General features: G+C 37.1%; 1 protein-coding gene across 1 annotated transcript in view; it reads left to right on the top strand.

Annotated features, from left to right (window-relative positions):
- Positions 1 to 24856, top strand: part of LOC125008416 (GDNF family receptor alpha-4-like) — a 62450-nt gene extending 37594 nt beyond the window's left edge. Inside the window, exons 5-8 of the mRNA XM_047585640.1 lie at positions 1148 to 1257; positions 4107 to 4241; positions 10008 to 10144; positions 21384 to 24856. Coding sequence (XP_047441596.1) covers positions 1148 to 1257; positions 4107 to 4241; positions 10008 to 10144; positions 21384 to 21602 — 601 coding nt within the window. The 3' untranslated portion in view covers positions 21603 to 24856. The remainder of the gene's footprint in view (positions 1 to 1147; positions 1258 to 4106; positions 4242 to 10007; positions 10145 to 21383) is intronic.
- The last annotated feature ends 1578 nt before the right edge of the window (positions 24857 to 26434 follow it).

The following is a 26434-nucleotide window of genomic DNA, read 5'->3' as shown; positions in this document are numbered from 1 at the left end:
ACTTAAGTCTGTGTTATGTATCATACTGTAGATTGAAACAATGTGTGCAAAAATCATAAAAACCATATATTAACACTAATTCTATCTTTTCTGGATTGCAGTTAAAAATCTACAGCTGTTGGCCTGATCTTTGGTGCTTCAGTAGAGGAAGGACTATGTCTGCTCTTTTCAGCAGTGGACCAGATTTTCACTCAAGAAGCTAAAATCCCTTTCTCTAATGTTTACAAGTCAGTATAGCGGCACTGTGAAATATTTTGCATATTATTGTTTTATAAAGAGTTTATTTGTCGTGTGTTGGCACATCTGTGATCCAGTGTTGACACTAGCGAATTTTTGTTCAGCAATTTTTACACTTCACAGCAAAAAAACTTTTATATCAGATTGTATAGGCACTCCAGCTGCATTTTTCTCTGGAAGCGTACAGAAAAAACAAACAAAATAAAAATAAACAAATAAAAATATTTTATGTGATTTTATCTTTGTTCATTTTATAACAAGTGTACAGTTGAAATAAATCTTTCTGTTTTGCATTACTCTGAAATCATCACCCTGTCTCTGTTTGTGTTGTTTTTCAGTTGAGAGGATAACTGGGCTTTTAAATATCATTTATAAATGCTTTACATATAGTCCTCTCTTTCCATTTTGGATTAACTAAATCGTTTACAATATCAATAAATGTTTTATAACTACATTAATAACCATTATTAAGAATACACATTTATAAACCTGTTATTAACCCTGCCACCCTAGTCAGAATAAGCGGTAGCAGAAGATGAGATGAAGTTGATCATTAGTAAAGTATAAAAATACCATTATTGAAGACATTATAGGGATGCTTATGAATTATGATTAAAGCGTTTATAATTGCATTTATGAACTGCTTACTGTTGTCTATTAATGTAGGACTCATGTTTTACAAATTATGGATTAATTAGTAAACTAATGTGTCATAGTGTTAAGTCACTATAAAGTGAAAAAATGTGTCAAAATTGGACTTAAACCCTACATACAGACCTAGATTGGCATGTAAATTTCTAAAAAAAAAACAAAAAAAAACAAAAAACACACACCTTAATTTACACACCAGCTCAAACTTCCTGGCCACGTTCTGTGTTTGATGTTGAGTTGTTGTTTGTGTTGTTGCCAGGTCCAGACTGGCTGATTTCCTGAATAACTGCCAGCCATCTCATCTGACAACCAGCGGCTGTCTGAAAGACTCAGCAGGTCTCTGCCTCCGAGCCTACGCTGGACTTATAGGTACAGAACCCAAGGGGAAGGGGAGAGGTGAAAAAGCTTTGAAAAGGGGAAAGGAGCAGTTAAGTTACATAAAATGCATTTTACGTACACCGACATCTAACTACCAGCAGAGTAACTGTAGAGTTGAAATGGTGTTTTGTAAACACTGTATGACAAATTTCTCTGAAATTTGGTAGAAGAGGCTTCATCTATGAAACATTTGATCTACGAGTTGACCAAATTCAATGGAATGTTTTTGGGATTGTAAATTAAAAAATGCAGAAACACTGTGTTATTTAAAGATTGCAGTATGCGTAATATCAGTAAGCATAAAATTATAACAGTAAGCATATGAAAGAGTAATGACCACTCAAAAAGTTGAGACTCAAGAGAATGCAAAGGCTATGGATAATAACTGATGATAGAGATTCCTGTATGAACTCAAAGATCAAATCAAATAAGGGTAGAGCTGTCTCTGTTGCAATATGACAGAAAACCATGTTGTAACAAAGCATATGGTATGGCCGATGCTAAATGCTTCAGCGTTCCAGTAGTTGACTTTGGATAAGAGGACAGGTCATCACTTCATCACAGATGAAGTTCTCCAAAAGGTGTTGAATAAAGGCAACTGGACTTGTAGAATTTCTTGAAGACGTTTCACCACTCATCAGGTGATAACTCAGAGTTATTTAAACCTCAAGTTCCAAGAAGTCTATCAGAACTGAAGAAGCTACTCAGATGAGTGGTGAAACATCTTCAAGAAATTCTACAAGTCCAGTTGCCTTTACTCAACGCCTTTTGGATTACCATGACCTAGATGACTGAGAATCTTCACAAACGTCACAGATGAAGGTTTCTCTATTAAGTAAAATACGTAGCCTTCTTGTTATTATCTCTCCTGACATATTGTCATCTACCAATCAATAAAGGTAATGTTTTTAATTTTTAAAATATATATCGGAACTGAGTTTTTTATTGGGCAAAACATTTTTCATATGCCCTCCCAAGGCTCTTGTAGTTTTTGTTATAGAAAACTCAGGATAGGTTGGCAAGGGTCCTTCTAAGAACCTATTTACGTTTTACCTCATTTGTGAAAACTAAAATATTTCTGGATGGAGACTGGATAAACAAAATAGCTTTTAATGAAACACTGAAACCACTAATGCTACATTTTCATTAAGGATAATAACACACATACATGGAACCTGTAAATTTACTATTTACTGTATTGAACTGATTCTATCCATTCTTATTGATTATGAACCTGTTTCCGCAAGGCAAGAGAAAGGAACTGAAACCAAAGATCAAAGAAGCTGAAATTGTTGGTTCTATAGGTTACTCTGGCCAGTTGAAATTAATTTTCCCTTTCCCTTTCCTTTCTTTCCTTTCCCTTTCCCTTGGGCCCACATATAATGACTGACATTGAAACATTGAAGATACAATTTCAAGATTTGAAATAAGAGCTAAAATTGTAAAAAACAAAAACAAAACTGTAATCTCAAAATAAAAGTACAGGATTCAGAGAGTGGATTGAAGGAATCCAAAAGAGATGGTGTAGATAGGGTGAAAAAGTGTAAATGAGGGGATCAGCCAGAGGAGATGGTACGGTAAGAAAGTGACGAGGTATGACAACTGACAACAGATGTGGATAGAGGTGTTGAGTGTTTTTCTTTTCGCTGTGACAGTGACAGATGACTTTCCTACAAGGCTCAAAGCTTTTTGAAAGACTCGACCCTTTATCTTGGTAGACCTTTCAGTAGAAAACTACATGAATGCAGTGCATAGTTTTCCTAAAAAAAAATAAATAAATAAAAATCATATGCATTATATGTTTATTCTGGTAGGATGGCAAATTAAATGGGATACCAGGACCATGTTAAATTGAATAGTAGGTCTGTGATGACAGCTTATGTCAGATATTGAAACTGTATATCCTGAACTCAGAGGTGGATCACTCTCCAGAAAATGTCCAGTTACTTATGTAATAAGTAAGTTTAGGCAGTATGGATGTAAAATGAAACCAGTGGCTCCCTTTTCATAGTCATTTTCTCAAAAATATGTTCATATATTTATATATATAAATGTGGAAAATCTAATACTTTTAAATAAAACATAATGATGATCTATTGTTAATATGTGGAACCATTAAAAATGCACAAAACATAACAGAAATTTTGGGAATTTCAGGCATCTTTATGTGCAAATTGAATATGCCCACTGAAAGAGATGAATAGAAACCCACCTATTAGCTATATATGATGATCAATGTTGGTTCTATGTTTGTGAGTGTTAAAAATGGATCTGAGCATGGTTAGGGCATGGTAACTTAAGCTTTACATAATGACTAGGAGCAAGGGGGCAGTGTGTTTCTCATTACCTCTCTGAATAACACATAGATGTATTATGTTTAATAAAGAAATGTTGAAAGGGGAATTTATTGATGAACTTCTGTGGCTAATTCTTGCTAGGTGTCTTCATTGTCATAAATAGTGTTTGATATCAAAAGAACTGCCATTAGCTGTTTCTCTCCCTTTAACACATACTGATCTATGGTAATTGTAAGAGCTGTCGAAGCCTAATTCAGGCACCATCTCATTTCCAAAATCTGGGCTTCTGGATTTAGTTTAGCAAATATAAAACATTTTGTGTTGTTTTGCAGGCATTGGTTTATCTTTTATTTGTGGAAACAGAAATTGTTTTGTGTTTTTGGCAAGAAACTCTTTCCAGCTAAACTGCTCATTGTAAAATACTCTGTAAAAGGCAGAAGAGTGGTCTTTAGAACATGGTTTTAAACAATTTAAAGAGAAAATTGTAGAACCTTTGACTTGTCCAAAGATAAGTCACAAACATTTGACCTGTCTGATCCACAGGTACCATCATGACTCCAAATTACATCAGCAATAGTTCTGCAGACGTGTCACTGTGGTGCAACTGCGAGGGTAGTGGCAACCAGTGGCAGGAGTGTCAGAGACTGCAACGCCTCTTCACCCACAACACCTGCCTGCGTGAGTATACAAAAGATGTTTCATGAACATGTCTCAGCAGTTATTTACCGTTTTATATTCATTTGTAGTCTCTGCATTTTTAGCACAATTTCTCCTGAAATGGCTAAAGGCAAGTCCTGCATTATATAGGGATTTTTGCTGATTAAACAAAGAACAGCTGAGAAAAACTCTGGTGAAGACTTGTATAATTTCAGTTCATTTTAACATTAGGATCTGCATAATCATATTAAAAAGAGAAAAAGGGGGAATTCCTATAGAAGACAGAGAGGAAGACAGGGAGGTCAGTGGGGCCCTGTATAGATCACGCCAGCAATGTGTCAGTGAGTAGGTTCACATCACCAAGACCCTTTTTTGGCGAAACCATCCTATGTACTGCATAGACACTAACTGTGTTCCAATTTACAAACCTTACTGCTGTATAATTGTTTACACCAACAATAAATCCAAAAAAAGCTTCACCTTTGTCTTTGGACACAGTTCGGACAGCATCATTTTCAGACGATTTTTTTTTTATTTTTACAATGTCTTTTGTGTGAAACAAGTCACTTGTCTTGACCATATAAGCTCAACCAAGCTTATATGGATTTTTAAATGATCAAATCTAGTACAGAGGGCTAAGCTTCACAGTTCTTTGCATTTTTACAAATTGGACCAATGAAAAATTGGACAAACATTACCATTTTTGTGAGAAGTGTCCAAAAGTCCTTTTCCTTGCTAGGGCACCACCATCTGAAAGGAGGTCAAACCTGGCAACGGTTACAAGTTCATTTATAGAGTGGTAAAGAAGGCAAACATGTACCTGGAATCGGGGTGTAGCAGCTTATTGATCTACTTTCATCTTCCAAATATAAACATTTCAGAACATTCAAGTTGATTTTTAAACACCAACATACAATATAAATTCCAGCAAGAAAAGTTGCAGAGACAGTATAGATTCGTCTACACCAGGACAAATTTCATCTGTTGCTATCTCCATTTATAGAGTGAAGAATCGTGGTAACTTCAGCATTCATTTTAAAATGTGGGTACCTCTTAGTAATGTTTATAAGCATGTGGTCTAAATACATGTTTACAATTATTTACCACTTAACAGGAAGGAACCATAACTACCATAAATGCCACAAAAGCAAGGAAAGTCTTCTTACACATAACACTCTACGGTTGAAATTTAGAATTTTCAAGTATTTCATTGAGTGCCCCATAAAGGGTTGAGGCTGTGAAATACAAAGCTGATGCAAGGCCAGTGTCAGGCCTTCTCTACTAGCCTGTGGACCACAGTATCTTAGAGACTGAACTGTTCCGCCTAGTCAACAGTGAACAATTAATCTCAACTGGTTATTATCATTTGGAAAAGGCCAATTCTACCAGACATAATTCAAAACCATCAACAACCTTTAGAATACAAAGGGAAGAATAGTCAGATGCTATAACCACAGTCAAATCCATAAACGTGCTGTTGTCAGATTTGCTTGGCTATTACTGTGCAGTACTTAATAGTTTTTATTCTGAAAAGAGTAGATAATAATTTGTCTCCTGTGACACTGTGGTAATATTTTATAATAATAATAATTTATCATTTATAAAGCATTAATTTGATAACTATAAATGCAGTTATAAAAGTCTTTAACATTTTCACACTTGAATGAACATTTACTAATGGTTAGTGGAGTAGTTAATAAGAGTGCAAGTGAATGAATAATGCTCGACTTAATTTCATACTCATACATCCTATTATTTACACATGCACTATAGTTACTAATTGTGGTAATAAAATATTTATAAATGTGTATGCTTACTGTAATTAATGATTATTATAGCTGGTTGGTCTTCTCAACAGAAAAACACAACCCAGAGTGATAGAAATACTGGATTCAACCATACACTTGACATGAAACGATAAAAGAAACATCTACAGAGTCAAAAAATAAGAGAACATAACTGCAGTAAAATTATGTCTTTCTTGTCGTAAACTGTAGAAATTGCTGAATAAAAAATTGTCAACATTGTCAGTGTCAACACTGGATCACAGAAGTGCCAAAATAAATATATTCATCTTTATATACAAAACAATAATAACATGATAAAATATTTCAGTGTCACAATTCAACTGAATCTGTACTGACTTGTAAATATTAGATAAAAAGGCCACCAACAGCTGTAGATTTTAACTGCAATCCAGAAAAGATAGAATCAGTGTTACTATATGTTTTATTATTTCTGCACACCCTTTGTGCAATGTATGTTGTAACAGTGTGTGAGGCAGACTTAGTTTGTTATACTTAATGTATAGTTAAATTACGTCATTGGATATATCCATTCCATCACATATTTTTAATATTTATCTTGTTTATGTATGTTTACAGTTGTCTGTAAATATTTTTTTATTACTTTTTACCAAATGATCACTTTCCTCACTTACACATTGATGAACCATTGATAACTCCGTAGAAACTAGTTTGTAAAGACCTTAATACTGAACATGTTGTACAGATGCTTGTAAATTAGGCTAGTCTCTATTTCCGACAACATAATTCATTCAAAAGCTTCACGTGAATGGATATTCTGCAGATCTGTATTTATCTGCAAGGGACATTTAAAAATGCTGTCAAGAAAGTTAGAGCTAAAATTACAGCTAAAATTGTCTGTGAAGGTTCTCAGTCATCCAGATCATGGTCATTTTTTGACTTTTCATGCTAATTTTAGCTGTAACCTAAAAAGCGTTGAATAAGTTCAGCTGGACTCTTAGATTACAGCTAAAATTGGCATGAACAGTCAAGAAAAAGAAACATGAAGATGAAGAGAGGGGAAGTCAGACTCATCTGAGTTCATTCAGCAGTAAATTGTCCTTGGTAAAAGGAGACGGAGGTGGAGATGATCACACCAATCATCAATGACCCATCATTCATGTTTCACACTTGAATGAACTTAATCTGATATTTTGACATTAAATATGTTAGTATGATTATATAGACCAATAACAATACAAATTGTCTCAAGACGCTTTACAAAAACCGACCTGAAACCTCCAGAGCCTGAGGGCGACTGTGGCAAGACAAACTCTTTTTAAACAGAAAAAAGAAAACTCCTTTTAACAGGGAGACAAGAGGGACCCATCTGCCAAAGGTCAGCCGAGCAGAAACAGAGAAGATAAGAAAATACAAGGCATAGCTGATGATGAGAGTATAAGAGAAATCATGGGCAGGTTGGAGAATTGTTCATCTGGGTAGGTGTGGACAACTGGAGGAGGCCATGAAGACTGGGCTGGTTGATGAGGCCATGACAGCAGATGTAGCTTAGAATGCCACAGGCCTGATATTCAGAACTCCAGACCAGAGACCCTCACAAGAAGATGGAGGGGGAGGGGACCATACATACTATATGTACTATATAACAGGAAAACACAATATACTATATACACAATATTTACAAGAATTATAAAAAGGGTTATAAAAAAGTCAATTGAAATAAGTGAATACAAAAGGGAAAAGAAATAATGTCTTGAGTCATCTGTCACATGCGGATGAGTAGTTGAACATGCGTATGGCTTGAGGCAGGAAAGATTTCCTGCAGCATTCTTTGAGACAACAGAGTTGTCTGAGTCTCTTGGAGAACGAGCTCCGTTGACTGACTATCAACTGGTGGAGAGGGTGGTCAGCGTTATCCATGATTGATAACAGTTTGTTAAGTGTCCTCCTCTCCACCACCACTTCAAAAGTTTTTCTGTGTGCAGCAAATGACAGAGCCAGCCTTCCTGATCAGTTTATTCAGTCTGTTGGCGTCACTGGCTGCAATGCTGTTCCCCCACTACACACTTCCCCACTTCCCCCACTACCTCAGCTTCCTCAGGAAGGAGAGTCTGCTGCAGGCCTTCTTGTACACAGCTGTACTGTTGGTTCTCCAGTTCAGTCTGTTGTCGATGGTCATTCCCAGGTATTTGTACTTTTCCACTATCTCCACATCCCTACCAAGGATGCTGAGTGGCTGAGGAGCTGTTCCTTTTCTCCTGAAGTCAATCACCATCTCTTTGGTCTTCCCCATGTTAAGCAGCAGGTGATTTCTTCCAGCCCACCCCACATTCTGTCCACCAGTCCTTTATACTTGTCCCATCCACCACGTTTGCCCCAAAACCGCAGAGTCATCAGAAAATTTCTGTATGTGACATGGTTCTGAGTTGTGGTGAATGTCAGTGGTGTATAAGGTGAACAGGAATGGAGCAACGGAGCAGTCCCTTGTGGGGTGCCCACAAATGCACAAACTGTGGCCTGTCTGTCAGGTAGTCAGTGATCCAAGAGACAGTGGATGCACCAACATCCATCCACCGCAGCTTCCCACACAGCAACAAAAGCTGGATGGTGTTGAAGGCGCTGGAGAAATCAAAGAAAGTGATTCTCACTGAGCCTGCACCCCCATCATCCACCCCCAGACTCGGTTGGTAGGCACACTGTAGGGGGTCTAAAGACAATCTCACCTGCAGCCTTAGGTGGGCCAGCACCAGAGTCTCCCAGAGACACGGTACCCTCTCTAGGCTGAGGCTCAGGTTGAAAAGATGTTGGATAACATCAGACATCTAGCTGGCACAGGTCCTCAGTGTTCTGGGGCTGATGCCATCAGATCTTGCAGCCTTGCATTGGTTCTGTCTCTCCTGTTGTCTCCTCACCTTATATGATATGTTTTGAAGGATTTTAATAGATTTGGTTTTGGTACATACTGGTGTCCAATAAACACATACGTGATTTTGCAGTCTGTTTTTCTCAAAATGTGTTTTTCTGCATAGTCTGAGCCAGAAATCTCCACTTCAGTAGGGCTTACACATACCAAACTTTCTAGATGTATGTTACTTAAAAAAACTATGTAACTAAAAACAAGGATTTTTTTGGAGTATGTGAATTAGTGCATATTTAAGTAGGTAACTCATCATTTGCATATTTAAACACAAATTCATTGAAAATTTGTAATACAAAAAAAAAATATATTATTTAATTAATTAACTGGAGAAGTTTCATGGTGATTTCTATCAGTTAAAATTTTTACGCCATTCACCTGTAGTGTCTTGCCTTAAGTATTTAACTTTATTAATGCTTCATTGTTCAGTTATTATTAAGTGTTACCAACATTTCCTAATAACATGTGTATTCTGCATGCTATTTCAGATGCTTTTTACCTCAGACCACTTGAATACGTAGATGTGTTTAACTGAATATAGACAGTAATGTTTAATAGACATCTGACAAACATAACTAAACTGTTGGTAATGTGTTTTTGATGTATCTGAGTATCAGAAAAAGCATTAATGTGGCACCATCAAAGTTACAGCAAGGCATAGCTCAAAACGAATAAATTAAAGCATCTCTTTGACACCGTGTCAGCTGAATCTTTTTAAGTGGCCTCCTCCTGCAGTGATGCTCACAGTGAAAACTAGCCCACCATTCAGAAAAGTCGCCATGCGTTGATGTGCATCATGAGGCTAGATAGGAACAGAGAGAAGAGCTCGAGGGTAAAGCCCTCCAGCTGTCACTCAATCACTGCAGTTGTCAATAAGACTGTCAGTACACACTGAGTCTGTATGTGCAAACACTGAGTCTGGATCAATGCGTCAATGCATTTCCCATAAAGATTGGTGATTTATCAAGATGCTGACAGCTCTAACAATAAAACTGCCAAACAGATATGTTGGTTCACGCCCACTCATATGCAGCATCACAGGCCAGCCAAGTGCATGCACGCACACACAAACGGAGGCAGTTATGTGGCTGTGTTTCCATGCAGGTAACTCTATCAGTTGGATGGGAAGCCCTGGTTCCCTGCCTGCAGACATCACACAACCTCCTGCTCCTAGACCCTCCCCACTGGTTCAGAAGGACGAGCTGCTGAGCAACAATCACCTGCCTGAGACCAACAACATTGTGAGTACACTTGAACTCCACATGTACACTGCCTTCACATTTTAAATTACGATCAGACTTCAGACTTCAAATCTAAGGCCCTCACCTTTGGTTTGAGCCTGTCACATCACTGTAACAATGTCTTTTGTTTTTCTGTTGTAGTCATTTTTCTATTTGTATTGCTTTTTATCTTTTATGTCTCTTTTGCTACATTCAAGTTTTGTACACTTATTCTTTTGAACCAGGACATTGCACACAGCTATTTTAAGTTTTAACATTTGAACACTTTTCTCAAGTTTTCTAGGATTTATTAAAACTACAATTTTTCCTTACAAAATCATCATGTTTTGAGGTTTTTTTCAGCTTTAGTATGAATGGGTTTTCTTATCATATTTGTTTTTACATTGATGCAGATGATCTACACAACAACTGCTAATGGCTAGTATAGTGGTTTTTAATGCTGTCAGTTTATGTTTAAATTATTGCTGTCAAACTCAATCTTTAATCAGGTTAATCTCAGGGTTGCTGTGGATAGTAATTTCGATCATTCAGTTTTAATCAATATTAATCGCGTTTCATTTTGAATGAGCAAACAGACTTTAGAAAGAAGGAAATACATATGCAATTAAGGTGTTTATTAAACCCCTTCAACAGTTTCGACAAAACAACTTGAAGCAACTTATCAACTTTTTGTCTCTTTTTTTAAACAAACATTTATCCACATTTATGTAGCGCTGTTACTCCTCTTTCAGCTGCTACTAAGACAAATGTACTTTTTGACATTGTCCGATAGGAAAGCTGATTTCCAATGTTGTCTGCAACTGAGAACAGTCTCTCACATGGAGCAGTTGCCGGAGTAGCAAGCCAGCATTGCCAGCTTGTCTTTGTCATGGTTTGTCACAAGCTGGGAGACACATTAGCTGAAGTGCTAATCAAATCCCCAACTAATGTGCGCTTCGCGTTAATGTGGTATTTTAAGGTGAAAAGAAAACTTCTTCCTGGAGAGTGTGCATAATACTTTATGTTGGTCGACTGTTTCTTCTTGTTGATTTTTTAAAACTCAAATTTCCCATGGAGCAGGCCAGCGTGCTGTTTAGCGTCTTCCATCTTTATTGGTTGTGCTGCCTGTCACTACCGAATCAACTGCTTGTTTGCACATGTGCAACAATAACTGTACTTGGACAAAGTCCACACAGCTGTGTTTTGCCTCATTCATTCACAAAAAAAAAAAAAAGCACACAACCGACTGTAAAGTATCGCAAAGGCAAAAGAATAAAGCACTGTGATGTCTGTTCATTAGTGACCCCTTCAAAATATTCTGTCTTTGTAGTTATAAAGTAACTACTATACGCTGTTTAGCCACAACATTAAAACCACTGACAGGAGAAGTGAATAACATTAATTGTGACATTCAATTCTGCCGAGAAACTTTTGGACCTGGCATTAGTGTGGATGTCATTTAGACATGCAGCGCCCACCTAGACCAGACCCCCAGACACCCAGACACCCCCATCCCATAGCAATGACACTCTTGATGGCAGCAGCCATCCCCAGCAGGATGCAGCCTGACACACACACAATAACGCTTTAGGAACAACTAAACTTGATCCCAAACTGATTAAGTTATGCCTGATCAGTGTAGATAATAAATAAACCTAAATAAGAATTACTAATAAATACAAAACAACTACAATTACAAATTACAAGTATTGACTATAGAAGTTATTTAACACTGTCTGTCATTAAAACAGCGTTGGTGTTATTATGATGTGATGATGCTGATCACTGGTTCTTTTATGTACCTTCATTACTGGAGACTTTTTTTGTCACTGCTTCAAACAGCACAGCTGTGAAATGTGGTGTGTTAACTGAGCTTTGTGTTTGTTTTGTTTTTTTTTTTGTTGAGAATATAACTTTAAATTGCCTTTGTAAACGCTTTAAAAGGTATGGACATTTCTCACTTTAGATGAGTGCACACAAATAGTGTACTAACAATCAATCAATATTTTATACCTACCTTCATATATCACAAATACAGTAAGAATTCAGGTTTATAAGCCATCTATTAACACACTTTATAACTCTTAGTACATGTGTAAATAATATGATGTATTTGTTTATTTAAATAAATGTATACATTTAAATGTATTAATGTTTATAAATTATAAACTAATCATTAGTATCAAACCTACTGTAAAGATGCTTATGGCTGAGGTCCTCAGGAGAAGGTGAAACCTCTTGACAGCCTTAGTTGAACGCAATGGTGAATCAGCATTTGATTTGAAGATCACAAGAGTAGCTTGCGGGCAGGAGTTATCAAAGAACTTGAGTCAGTGAGCCTCAAAAGATTCTACAGAGTGGGAATGATCTGCCAGGAGCACTAATATTAAGACTGCTGAAATCCATAGAATGAGACAGACTTCATCAGTTTCATGTTGAGCTATTCCGAATTGTATGTTCACAAGTAAAAGTATAGAAGTCTAATCATTTATGTTTTGTATTAGGGCTGGGTGGTATACAGGTTCATATCGAATACTGGTATTTTTTTTGTTATGATATGAATTTTTAATATACCAGCATACCAGTGTAGTGCTGCATAATTAAGGGCGTTCCCACTTCTAAACATGCACGGTGTGAATGTGTCACTGTGAGGAGTGGTGCAGGCGGAAAGGTCCGATAAATGAAACAGCAGACACAGCACTAAAAAACGTGCTGTGTCTGCTGTTTGAGAGATGCGTGCAGGCTACCACTATTTCAATGCCATTGACATTACAGACATAGTAATTTAAATATGTTTAAATATGAATAAATTGTCAAAATAAATGAAACCGTAATTGTCTGTGTTTCCTCATTTCATCTTGAAAACATTTAATTCTTTTTTATCTCCGTAAATGTAAATGTATTTCCGCTGTAAATGTCCCTGGCTCCACATCAGCAGGCAGCGCTAACACGGGGCCATGCAAACCTGTTTTACTAGTGTGGGATTATTCTACAATATTTACTCATCGTTGCAGTAAAATAGTCCATCCTTAGTAAATCTACTGCATTAATTCCTCTCTCAACCAGTCGAAAATGTTGTGAACACATTGTGAACACGTAAACTTCCATGAAAAAAAAAAAAGAAATACTGCAATATCCCTTAATACCATGAGAATTTTGAAAAATACCGTGATATATGATATGTTTTTCATACTTACAAGTAATATTTCACCAATTTAAATTTTTGAAGTACACATTTTAACTACTACTACATACATTTAGTAAGCACTCTATTAGGAGCACCTGTACACCTGCTTATTGGTGCAATTTTCCAATCAGTCTGACAGCTATGCAAGTAAGTAAAAACCAGAAACTTCAGTTTAATTGCTCACTGTCAAAGCCAAGTCTTACACCTTGGACCCCTGGTGTAGCAGAATGACATATATTTTGTGGACACACTGTGGTCCCATTTATACCATCCTGTCTTGGGAAGAATATCAATATTTCTGCAGACTATGGTGACTTATGGTTAAGTTTACCCTCATCTAATGGGTACTTACAATATGACAATGCACTGCACCACAAGTAATTAAGTTCACAGTGACTTTATTAAAGTTCAGTGCATTTCAGTGGCAGAGCAAATCCAGAGCACCTTAGTGATATGCAGCTGACATATCTGCAGAAAGGATGTGATGCAATCATGTCAACATGAAGCAAAAAACTTACAAGAAAAACAGAAGCCGTTTGAGAGCAAAGGGAGACTTGACCTAGTACTGGTATATTCTGATAAAGTGCCTGACAAATGTACAGTCAGTTATATTGTCCCGGTGCCTATCAAAATTAAAGTGTTTTTATGCAAATCATAAAACACACATATATATGTGTATGTATGTGTACATGGAGAGAGAGAGAGACTGTGGGCATCTCAATGTAACACCACGAAATAACTCCCAGTCAAACTCTGCTTCCCAAAAGTTATATGCTGCTTCCACAACCCAGTTAAAATAAAAAAATAAAATAAAAATCTATTTGACAAAAATAGTGATGAAGTTCAGTCGCGTTTCTTGAAAACAAGAATACCTACATATTCAAAGTGGAAAAAGTCAAGTTCTCCTTTAAACAACACATTGTCCTGCCATTCGAGGTGGTGAGGGGCTTAGAATCAGACCTCAACTATGAGCAAACTGTCTTGACTGTGTCTGTATAATTTGTTTCCCCCTGCCAGTCAAGCTTCACGGTATGTGGCACAGACAAATCTTGGCCCTGAAGTGATTTCAGTCCTGTCGGATATTGTCTGATTGTGCCAGCCCAGTAATGCAGACAGCAACACACACACGCATACATCTCAAATGTGGTGAGGACACATATGTTTTGAGAGTCACAGCTTCTGGCTGCTCGTGTCTAGCTCTAACCATTAAACATGGTCCAATCCAATCGCAGTCCTGGCTACTCTAACCTTGGCCTGACCACAATCTGCTGTGACTCCCGGGCTCCGAGCATGCCTCACTGCCAGACATAATCTGGGCCGGCAGACAAGGGGGGATTCCAACTCTTTCTCTCTTCCTTGGTTGGCCTCCTCTGCTTGCTCACTCCATCTTTCTCTCTGTGTCTGTCTGTGTCTCTTTCCCAGTGAGAGGATTAGATGAGGTGTTGGTTGGAAGCAGTACATCAGTCAAGCTTCATTAGTATGAATTTATTCATGCCCATATGTCTTCCCCCACTTTCTCGTTCTGTCCCCAAGTCTTTGTCTTCATTCCTCCCTTCCCTCCTTCTCTTATTCTATTTGTATTTATATATATGTATTTTATATGTATTAATTTACTTATTCACTCTACTTTTTCAGTTCTCAGCTCATTCCATCTTGCATTCAAGCAAGATGGAATGAGCCACCCCTCTCTAATCCATACCTGCTCCACATCTCCTCATCCGTCTGTCACTCAGCTGCTCGTCGTGTCTCTCTGAGAAGATTTCACTTGTTCCTCTAAAGTGATTTTTCCAGAATTTGAAAGGTTTCACTTCAAATGCTGAGTATCCGCTTCAGCAGATGGAAAAACAACAGTCAAATTTAGAAACACTGACGACTGCCCTATGTTTTAAATGTTACAGTTCCACAGTAGATGCAGTCAAATCTAAAGTAAGGTGGGGTTTTTATGTCATTTTGACTTTTTACTATAGGGCCTTGTTAATTATTTCATTGATAGACAAATCTGTTTGGACATAGTTAAACAGTAAATAAGCATACATATGGAAATTATGTCATTTTAAGTAAAGAAACAGAAAATGCATTTTTTTAATGTTTTAATGAACACAATTTCAAACAGAATGGAAAACATGCATAATACATATTATGTGGAAATAATTTGTACACCTCTTAAGATGTGACCAATGACTGGATATATTTTTGTGCAATTATCCTGGGCCTTTGCATTTACACCTTAATATGAATTAGTTTTCTTATTATTGATTGCAAATTAATCCTAACACACTGGTTGAAGAAAGCATGCCACATTAAGAAAAAGCATAAATAAAACATTTCCAAATTCTGTCAGTCACAGCTACAAAACTGTAAGGCCAACGCAAACAAATTACAGAGACAGTGTATAACTTTGAAATACAGCTTGTCGTCTTCTCTTTATTAATCATTTGTCATTTTGTACAGCCTGGTTCTAGTACTGGGACAACCAGGCTGCAAAGACTTAAATATAGTGTCTTCATCACTGTCAGTGTTTCTCCTTATAGTTGCAGACATAAAGTCAAGATGGGCCCCAGAAATGTAAGACGTTGTAATCATCCTCATCATCATCATCATCATCATCATCATCATCATCATCATCATCATCATCATCATCATCATCATCATCAGCATCATCATAACTAATACTGAACTAATTTTAAAATTTTCCAAGCACAATTAGTTTGAGGGATTTTACCTCCTACAAATACCATGAGCTGAGCTATTTATATAAACATCTCTAATACAAATTACGCCAAACTGGAACTATGTAATTCTAGAGATAGAGGCAATGAGATAGAGGCAATGGCATGTACCTCAAGCAAACTGAAAGGAAAGCATGTGTTACAGAAGCTTAAAAGAGAACAACACATGAATGTATTAGTCCATGTTCACCTACATACCACTAGGAGAATATTAGTTGGAGGAGAACCTGGCAGCGGTACAAACTCTGCCCTATCTGGATCCTCCGATTTCAAGGGGACTGCATCAAACAATATCTAAGATAGATTTCTAAAAGCAATAGTCTGCCAGTCACTCCCACTAGTCAGATGAGAATAGATTTAAATTAGCTCTGTATTGTTTTGGTTATTTTCCATGATTTTTAACTTTTCATGAATCTGTTCAAGTAAGAATTGTCAATTAAATTGATTAATCCCTACGACTACAGTACCATATAAATGATCTATTAACTCACCTGAAGACATTTTGTACAAATTCAGACATACCCCGGTGTCATCAAACTCACAACACTAGGATGAGACATGCTTTTTGCAAAGTAGCCTAACATCTATTGCTTCAGGACATTACTGAAGGGACGCTCCTGAAATAGTATACATTTTTTCTCAAGAAAACATGGATCTATGCTGGTTTTAAAAGAACCCAATCCTATTTTCTTCCCTTCAATTATCTTCAAAGAAATATTAACAATGTACTTCAGGCTTTTTCTTTCCCTCACCAAAAAGTTATAGGAGCAGTAGATTAAAGGAAAGGTGACAAAACTCAACAAAAGATACTGACTAAGAATAATTGATCCAGCTGCAGAAAGGTTGAAGCTTAGGTGCAAGCTGTTCTTTCAGCTGGTCAGCCTTAAGCTCTCACCTTGATACACTGTCAGCCACTGGGCACATTTACTCATTCCAATTTGTTTCACTAATAACAATTACTTTCATGTTTCTTTGAAAAGAACCCACCAATGATCCATTCCTTCACCCTGAAGCAGGCAAACCTGTTTATTGCTTATTTGAGTGTCACAATACAGAAAAAATTAGTCGTGCAAAGTCAGTCAAAAAATGGTAACTCCAAGCAGGTATCAAAGATAATGCAGAAAGCATTAACCAAAAAAAAAAAAAAAAAACCCAAAAAATGTTCACCTACATGACACATACTTGTTGGTCTTGGATAAGTCTGTAAACGTTATTGCATATTTGTTTTCAGGCTTTTAGAATCTAAAAAGTAATTAGACCCCAACCCATTAGGAAGAACATTTAATAAATAAAATACATGAATTGTTTTTGATTTTTGATTGGTTTTGTGCTGTACGGCACCTGAGTTCCTCACTGAGAAGCTGTATGTGTGCAACCTTCAGCTCTTCATATAACAGCTGTGGCTGCTTCTTCTTGTTCCATTCCCTCCTGTAGTATTTTAAACTGATCTGCTGTCAAACAGCTGTTACAAGAACGGCCGTTTTCTTGTTCTGGAGTCGCATTTTAAATGAACAGTTGCGTTAAGTGCCTTCAGCCAAACACATTGGATTTGCTGTCTGTAATAGTGATGGGTAACTTTGGGTAAATTTTAACACTTTCTATGAAGGTTGTATTTATAATGCCCTATGAATACACTCATAATGTTTTATAAGGTGTCTATAAAGCATTATAATGGTCATTATTACCATCTATACATATTCACAAGTCATCATAACCAACTTCATGATGCATTATGACAACTGGTTATGAATGATTATAATTTTAATCTGAATAGTGCATTATAAATATGTCAATATCTGCCTAGTCACTTGTTAGTTTTATAATGCATCATAACTACTTTGCTTTGCTAAATGTGCATAGTGATGCATAATGAGTTTTGACTTAGCCTATAGTGCTTTATATCTGTAGTTATAAGTATATGTAATAAAGTTATAATAATTCTATACATCTCCCTACAGCACACTGTTATGAACAGCTATGCAATATCATAAGTGCTATTTGTCAGCGCTAAGTAAAGTGACAAGAATATGACACTATTATTAACAGATATAAGTTACTATGAGTAATTAAAAGGTGCAATGAACTAAGTCCTGAGTCTGGCATCTTTACCCCATATGCACAGTGTTAATATCATAGGTGTTATTTGTCAGCTTTAGGTAAATTAGAGCAAATGAAATGCCTGGACAGTAAAGACAAAAGAAATGCATTTAGTTCACTTTATTTTCATTTAAACCAACACACATAATCAGAATGATTATCAACGCTCTGAGCACATTACACAAACACATGAAACAGGCCACAAAAGTGGCACGGCGTGGTCCTAGAGATGTGGCTCTTAAAAGTGCCTTTGGGTTGGTGAGATGATTCAGGGTCAGAGGTCAGGAGATGGTTCGACAACAACTACAAGAACAGAGGCAAATCTTTAGTGCTCTAGCTGGGTTTGTTTTTATGCAGAAAGGTTTGAATGAAAACACATAAGCAGATCACGTTTTTTGTTTAAAGCAGCCTAATGAGACATTATGTTACCGCATATCGTGCAGGCAGCGCAGATTACCCGTAGGTGACTTAAGCTAGCTAGACGAAAGTTACCAGACACGGCTAGTTTTAACTCACAAATTAGATCGTTTTCATATTCTTGCGTTTAATGATTGAAACCATTCGAAATCATTTCTTTAATATGTAAACGATGTGCTTCATGTAAGCAAAGTAAGGCATTAGCTCACAAAACACTAGCAGGACAGAGAGACAACCTACCTGTCCTGGAGAGGACTCAGAGGAGAAAGGAAAGAAAAGCCGCTTTACGACCAGTACATACAGTCAATGCTTTACGACAGTGGGAGGAGCTGGGGACGGAGGTGGGTGGGTGGGGTCAGAGGTCAGGGGTCATGGACTAAGGAATGACACTTCTACAATAATAATAATATAAATAAAAACGATATCAAAATAATATCTGACGGCATTCAATAAAGGCGGACATTTCTAGCGATCCTGTATAAGAGACCAATATAACAAATAACCATTCATTTTTTTTCGAATCTCAAAGTGCCGAATCCTGCAGCAAAATTGACGTTACATTGAAAACCGAAATAAGACCATTACAAATCTAGTCTAAATGAAATTAAATCAAACCTCTTCATTGCGCAGTGTCCCATTGACAGTCGTCCTCACGAAATAACTTCCAATTGAAATACATCAGTTTGAAATTCGTTTCGAGCGGCATGAAAATTTGAGAAAAATCGGCAGGCACCAAACAATAGATTAATTTTCGTGACAGTTTCACATCCACCGTGACACCGCTTCTTATTTATTTATTGAATGCCGTCAGATATTATTTTGATATCGTTTTTATTAATATTATTATTATTGTAGAAATGTCATTCCTTAGTCCATGACCCCTGACCTCTGACCCCACCCACCCACCTCCGTCCCCAGCTCCTCCCACTGTCGTAAAGCATTGACTGTATGTACTAGTCGTAAAGCGGCTTTTCTTTCCTTTCTCCTCTGAGTCCTCTCCAGGACAGGTATGTTGTCTCTCTGTCCTGCTAGTGTTTTTTGAGCTAATGCCTTACTTTGCTTACATGAAGCACATCGTTTACATATTAAAGCAATTATTTCGAATGGTTTCAATCATTAAACGCAAGAATATGAAAACGATCTAATTTGTGAATTAAAACTAGCCGTGTCTGGTAACTTTCGTCTAGCTAGCTTAGGTCACCTACGGGTAATCTGCGCTGCCTGCACGATATGCGGTAACATAATGTTTCATTAGGCTGCTTTAAACAAAAAAAAAACCTGATCTGTTTATTTGTTTTCAATCAAACCTTTCTGCATAAAAAACAAACCCAGCTAGAGCACTAAAGATTTGCCTCTGTTCTTCTTGTAGTTGCTGTCAAACCATCTCCTGACCTCTGACCCTGAATCACGTCACCAACCCAAAGGCCCTTTTAAGGGCCACATCTCTAGGACCACGCCGTGCCACATTTGTGGCCTGTTTCATGTGTTTGTGTAATGTGCTCAGAGCGTTGATAATCATTCTGATTATGTGTGTTGGTTTAAATGAAAATAAAGTGAACTAAATGCATTTCTTTTGTCTTTACTGTCCAGGCATTTCATTTGCTCTAATTTACCTAAAGCTGACAAATAACACCTATGATATTAACACTGTGCATATGGGGTAAAGATGCCAGACTCAGGACTTAGTTCATTGCACCTTTTAATTACTCATAGTAACTTATATCTGTTAATAATAGTGTCATATTCTTGTCACTTTACTTAGCACTGACAAATAGCACTTATGATATTGCATAGCTGTTTATAACAGTGTGCTGTAGGGAGATGTATTCATTATTATAACTTTATTACATATACTTATAACTACAGATATAAAGCACTATAGGCTAAGTCAAAAGTCATTATGCATCACTATGCACATTTAGCAAAGCAAAATAGTTATGATGCATTATAAAACTAACAAGTGACTAGGCAGATATTGACATATTTATAATGCACTATTCAGATTAAAATTATAATCATTCGTAACCAGTTGTCATAATGCATCATGAAGTTGGTTATAACGACTTGTGAATATGTATAGATGGTAATAATGACCATTATAATGCTTTATAGACACCTTATAAAACATTATGAGTGCATTCATAGGGCATTATAAATACAACCTTCATAGAAAGTGTTACCCAGTAAACTTATTTTTCCAGTTAAATGCTTTGAAGCTGTGGCAATTAGTAGTACTCTGTGCAGCTATGTGATCTAATCCGATTATAATTTAGCATTATACATGTGTATCCAGATTTCTGTTCATAGAGGTCACTTTAGCTGTAATGTAAAACAACATTCTTTTCTGCTACAGTTGTAATGCAATAAATCATTACTATAATGAATATTGCTCAACAGTCATGTATTTAAAGGAAAATGTACTTTTAAATTTCCACCTGGAAAACATCCTCAGTCAATAGCTCCATGTAAATCCAAAATGAACCATCACACGTCTGGATAGGAGGAGAGGATACAGTTGACTGAGAAAATGCAGTACAGCAAGTCTTTTTATTGACATTGTCACGCCAGAAAGACAAAATTTCATTTTAAAGTAAAGAAAAGAAAAATACATACATTTTTGCTTCCTCCTGATCATAAATAAAACCCTTATAACAATGAGTCATTGACACTGATGTTATTACCAGCTCTAACAGAGTTCCATGCACAATGCAGACACAAAACAGCTGTGTAGAGGTGTGTCTGAGAACACAGAGGCTCTCATGATGTCATTTCAGATCTAAGCTGATAAATTCTATAGCACCTTCCACTCATACTGATTTGTCCTTGACAGGTGGTGGAAAGTGAGGAAGAGGAACAACTGACACAGACAGATGAGCAGGATGCTGATGAAGGCGACCAATTTGATGTCATCCCGCTATACTCAGAGAGGGCCACTGTTTCCAACCTGGGCTCTTCTGGCAGTGGGGGGGCTGCATCTCTCACCACGGGCCCTGCTAAACCCATACTACTGCTCCTTCTACTCCTGTCTGCCTCCCTCAGCTGGGGGTAGAACAGAGAATTGGGAGAGCACACACACAAGCACACACTCACATACAATGGAACTGCCAACAATCCTGCACTGATTGCTGTAAAATTATAAGAAATATAGTGAAGAAATGGACTTCACATTTTGTCGGTAGCATCCCCTTAATTCCAGTCTTATGTCCTTGCTTCCTTCTTTATTTGAAAATGTCTCTCTGTTCAGTAAGGCCCGATTGGAGCTGCAGCAGGATATTGCTGTCCTGGGAGTACAGGAGACCTAATTGTGGTATTTTCACATGCAACCGTTTACCAGTAAGCATAGTGTAGCTGTTTCTTTCAACCGTCTAGAAAAGAAAAAAAACAAACAAACAAAAAAAAAACATGTAAGTTTAAGTGGCTTTTTTCATTGTTAGCAAATAAGTATTTGCAATGGGTGTAGCTGTAATAATCAGTCGGAGTTTCTAATTTTGGACTGCTACAACAACACATCAAGATTAAAACTAGATGACACTAAATGTAAAGGTACAGTTTACAAAGCGGTTAAGCAAAATACATATGCACCAGAATAAAAATACACAAAACATTGACTACATTTCTCTGGGCTGCCAACATTCACATATCAACCTTGAGGCTGGCACAGATGACACTTTTCACACAAGTTCACCTCACATGTCAATATCCTCACACAGTGAAAACTTAATTTACAACCCATAATGTCACACTGTTAACAAAGAACTCAGAGAAGGCAATCCAGTACAGCAACAGCAACGAGTTATCAAGGGGCAAAAGTGAGAAATATACAAAAATCTATTATATTGTTATTTCTTCTTTTCCATGCTGTTCAGAGTAATCTCAGTCAGCAGCTCTTTCGCAGCAGCTCAGCGCCTCTCCTCTCGTGCTGTCCACATGCATGCAGGATTGACAGTGAGTTTGAGGATGTTCATCTGTCACTCTGAAACTTTCTGCGATTAGCCTGCAATCAAAAAAATACATAGCAATTATTTTCTATGATCCTCTCAGTTATTTACTGTTTTTGTGATGAGCTGGGTGGCTGTTTCCTGACTCTATGATGAGGTATTGTAAAATTTAAGGGAATGTGTTTTGAATTACAATGTGTCAAATTGGCTCCCAAACTTTAAAACATAACAGGTAATGGTGGAAGATTCTGCTGCATTCCATTTTTCAATAAATAGATACATGTCCTCCTAATCCACATTTTGGCTATGCAGGAAAATAGTCTCAAAATCTAGCCTCTAATGTCTAGAAGTAGACTGATCAGTTTTGATCTATTTATTCGTCACTTGATATAATTATTGAGTCGTCTCTTAAGCTCTTGACAAATACCAAATATCCACTCTAAGTTAAATTTAAAGGTTTGCCATGCATTTCTGTTTATCTGGTGCTTATACAAGTACACATAGTTAGAATATTCCCACTGCTCCTAATTTATAGCAGGACATATTGGATTCACATACTGTATACCTTTAGCATACCATGCTTTGTTCTGCTAACTTATTAGCATAGGTTGTTGGGGTCCATTTTAGGACACAAATGTTTTATTGATAGCAACAGACCAACACGTCTACCATGGTGGAGCCGAATCACATGTCATTTTAAACATTGTTTTGATTTATTTATCAATAAAACAATAGCTTCAAGCATTCTCCAAAGTTCTTAATTTGTCCTAGTAAAAGAAAAATGAAAAAGCACTGGGAACGTAAATGTAAGGCGATAAGGCCATTACAAGTGAATGCTACTTTTATAAAGCAGATTGGTATTTATGAGTTATGCCTCTTTCAATAGAAAAGATCACAATTAAAAAACAAAAAAAGCACCAACATATAAACAAAATTAAATATAGAATAGAGAAAATATACAATATACACCTGTAATAGAAATGCCTGCAGTCCTTCAGTGGATGGTGATTTGTACCACTGGTTGTGACTTACCTGTCTATGGGTTATCCTAACATTGAATGAAGGGGTAAGGGGCTTGATATATGACTCATGAGTCAAACTTCATCACAGTGATGTATGGTGTGATACCCATCTCCCTGCTGCTGCAGACATGTTGAATGACAAATTACACACTTGTCACACATTGTTTGATGAACATCAAGTGTGTCTTGTGTGCACACTTACATGAATAGGGCAGAGAAATTGAAAAGAAAACTGGGCAAATCTTTTTGTTATAATATGAGTCTTGCGCTTTGTCGTTCCCACCCACGTCAGCACTGCTTCACGTGCTGCACAGAAGTCCATGCGCACACATTTGCACACAAACTGCCTGTCACATATTGAGCCGATGCAGCTGTTTCTTGCTTTATTGCTCTATCTTTGTCCCTATCTACCTCCCCGGTGACTCAGGACCAGGACCCAAGCTGCCACAGGCACGGATATGAATAAAGCCGTCATAATAAAAACAACACACCAGAAACAACATGAGCTCTAAAACGGCAGAACAAATCAAATAGCTCCCCAGCAGTCGACCAAACACAATACTTCTAACACAGACAAAATGAAGAACATGGAAAAGAGAGAGAGATTTATGGAGGAAAATTTAAAAAAAACAAAAGTCAAGTCCCTGTGTGGTCTTTGTGTATTTGATGTTTTACTTGTTTTTAGTTGGGAGGCCAATAATCAGTCCCTGACAACGTCTCTTTATCATCTGACAGGCTCCTGGGGGGAGAAGTGTATGTGTGTGTTGGGAGCGAGGGGTGTGGTAGGGTATCAGGCAGTGATAGCAATAGTGTGCTGTAGCAAGAGCAGAGAGGACCCTGGAGCACAAACACAGCAGAGAGAATCGCCGGCTCTTGATTTTCTATGTCTTATAAATCTTTTGCTGACACTATTTTTTTCCCCCACATTCTTTTCCTATTTCTGGGGAATGTGAAAAATTAAATTCCATCTGCAGAGGTGCCAGTGATGGCAGAGGGCAGGGAAATAATGTGGCTTGGGAATGAGTGAAAGGGAAAGGATGAAGGAAAAGGTGAAGCCAAAAATTAAAACAGAAAAGAGGTGGTAAAAAATTATACACAATGTAAACAGCTAAATAGAAAAGAGAGTGGAACACAAGATGAAATTAGTAAAAAGAACAATGACATTAAAAAGCATGCCAGAAATGTAAATGGGAATAGTAAACAAAGAGGATGAAGGAAACAGATGAGGACCGTCATAAATGAATGAATAAGAGAGAGAAAGATTATACAGCTTGAAAGAAAGAAAGAAAGCAAGAAAGAAAGCAAGAAAGAAAGAAAGAAAGAAAGAAAGAAAGAAAGAAAGATGAACAGTAGGAGGCAAAAAGGGGAGGAGAGTAAAAGGAAGAAGAAGATGTTTGCCATGTAGAACCATGAGAAAATAAACAACAAAAGAAATGGGAAGATGAGGGCAGACACAGAGGAAAAGGTGACAGGTCTGTGACATACTTTAACCTTTATTTTTCTTTTCTCAGGCAGAGCAGTGCAGTACAATGGACACACACGCACAGTCTCAAAAGCCTTTCGATCTGAACATGCCCCTCAGACAAAGCACATGTCAATCAATGAAACCGTGATAAAACACAGAGTGAAACTCTGTTGGCTTATCTTATCTTTAAACACTGAGAGTTGTACAGTAAATACCCATGTTCTTTGATGAGGCATTTTTGCACGTATTAATTGAGAGTCATGAACATCAGCTTATAATCCATGGGAAGATTTTGATTAAAATAAAAAAAATCATTCATTGAAATGACTGTAGGAAAAGCTATATTTCTAAAATTTCACTGAGGTACAATTTCACTTTCTCTCCAATGAAAGGTGTTTTGCAAATGAGCTGTAACTCTCAGAAAGTGTAGCCTCACAATATCCCATTATTGTCTTAAATTCTTCAAACAAACTGGTCACATGACCCCCTGCGTCAGCTAACGGTGAAATTGCGATACACTTCTATATCAATATATCTGGAAAACATGACAGCGTAATAGTGTTTGAGATGTTTTCCAAAATGCATTTTTTAATGTGATTTTTGGGTTTTGCGCATTTCTAGGTGTAATGGGAATGCAGCGTATAAAATGTGCATACACAATAAGAAGAAACCATCCAGTTATTAGTTTTAATTAGGTGGAAGTGATGTTACTCTAAGATCTTACTGTCCAGTCACAGGAAATCTAGACTTAACTATCTTCATATTTAAATCTTCCAAAATGTCTCACACACAGCTCAAATATCAACACAAATAAGTCAATATACACTCACCAGCTACTTTATTAGGTACACCTTGCTGGTAAAAGGTTGGAGCCCCTTTTGAAGTATGCCTTAATTATTCATGGCATACTTTCAACAAGGAGTTGAATACATTTCTCAGAGATTTTGGTCCATATTGACATAATAGAATCACACAGTTGCTGCATATTTGTCGGCTGCACGTCTATAATGAGAATCTCCTGTTCCACCACATCCCAAAGGTGCTCTGTTGGATTGAGATCTGGTGAGTGTGGAGGCCATTGGAGTACAGTGAACTGATTGTTATGTTCAAGAAACCAGTTTGAGATGATATGAGCTTTGTGACATGGTGCATTATCCTCCTGGAAGTAGCCGTCAGAAGATGGGTCCACTGTGGTCATAAAGGGATGGACATGGTCAGCAACAACCATAGTACATTCAAAATCTTTCTTCCTCATTCTGATGCTTGGTTTTAACTACAGCAAGTTGTCTTGATCACCGCTACATGCCTAAATGCATTAAATTAGAGCCATGTGATTGGCTGGTGAGCTATTTGATCTAACAGGCAATTGAATAGGTGTACCTACTAAAGTGGCAAGTGAGTGTACAGTTAACAATGATACATTAACAGTAGGAAAAGTTAATATAAAAAGGACACA

Source organism: Mugil cephalus, chromosome 5, assembly GCF_022458985.1.
Source record: "Mugil cephalus isolate CIBA_MC_2020 chromosome 5, CIBA_Mcephalus_1.1, whole genome shotgun sequence".
NCBI classification, from domain to species: Eukaryota; Metazoa; Chordata; class Actinopteri; order Mugiliformes; family Mugilidae; genus Mugil; species Mugil cephalus.
This window is presented reverse-complemented; position numbering and strand designations above follow the sequence as displayed.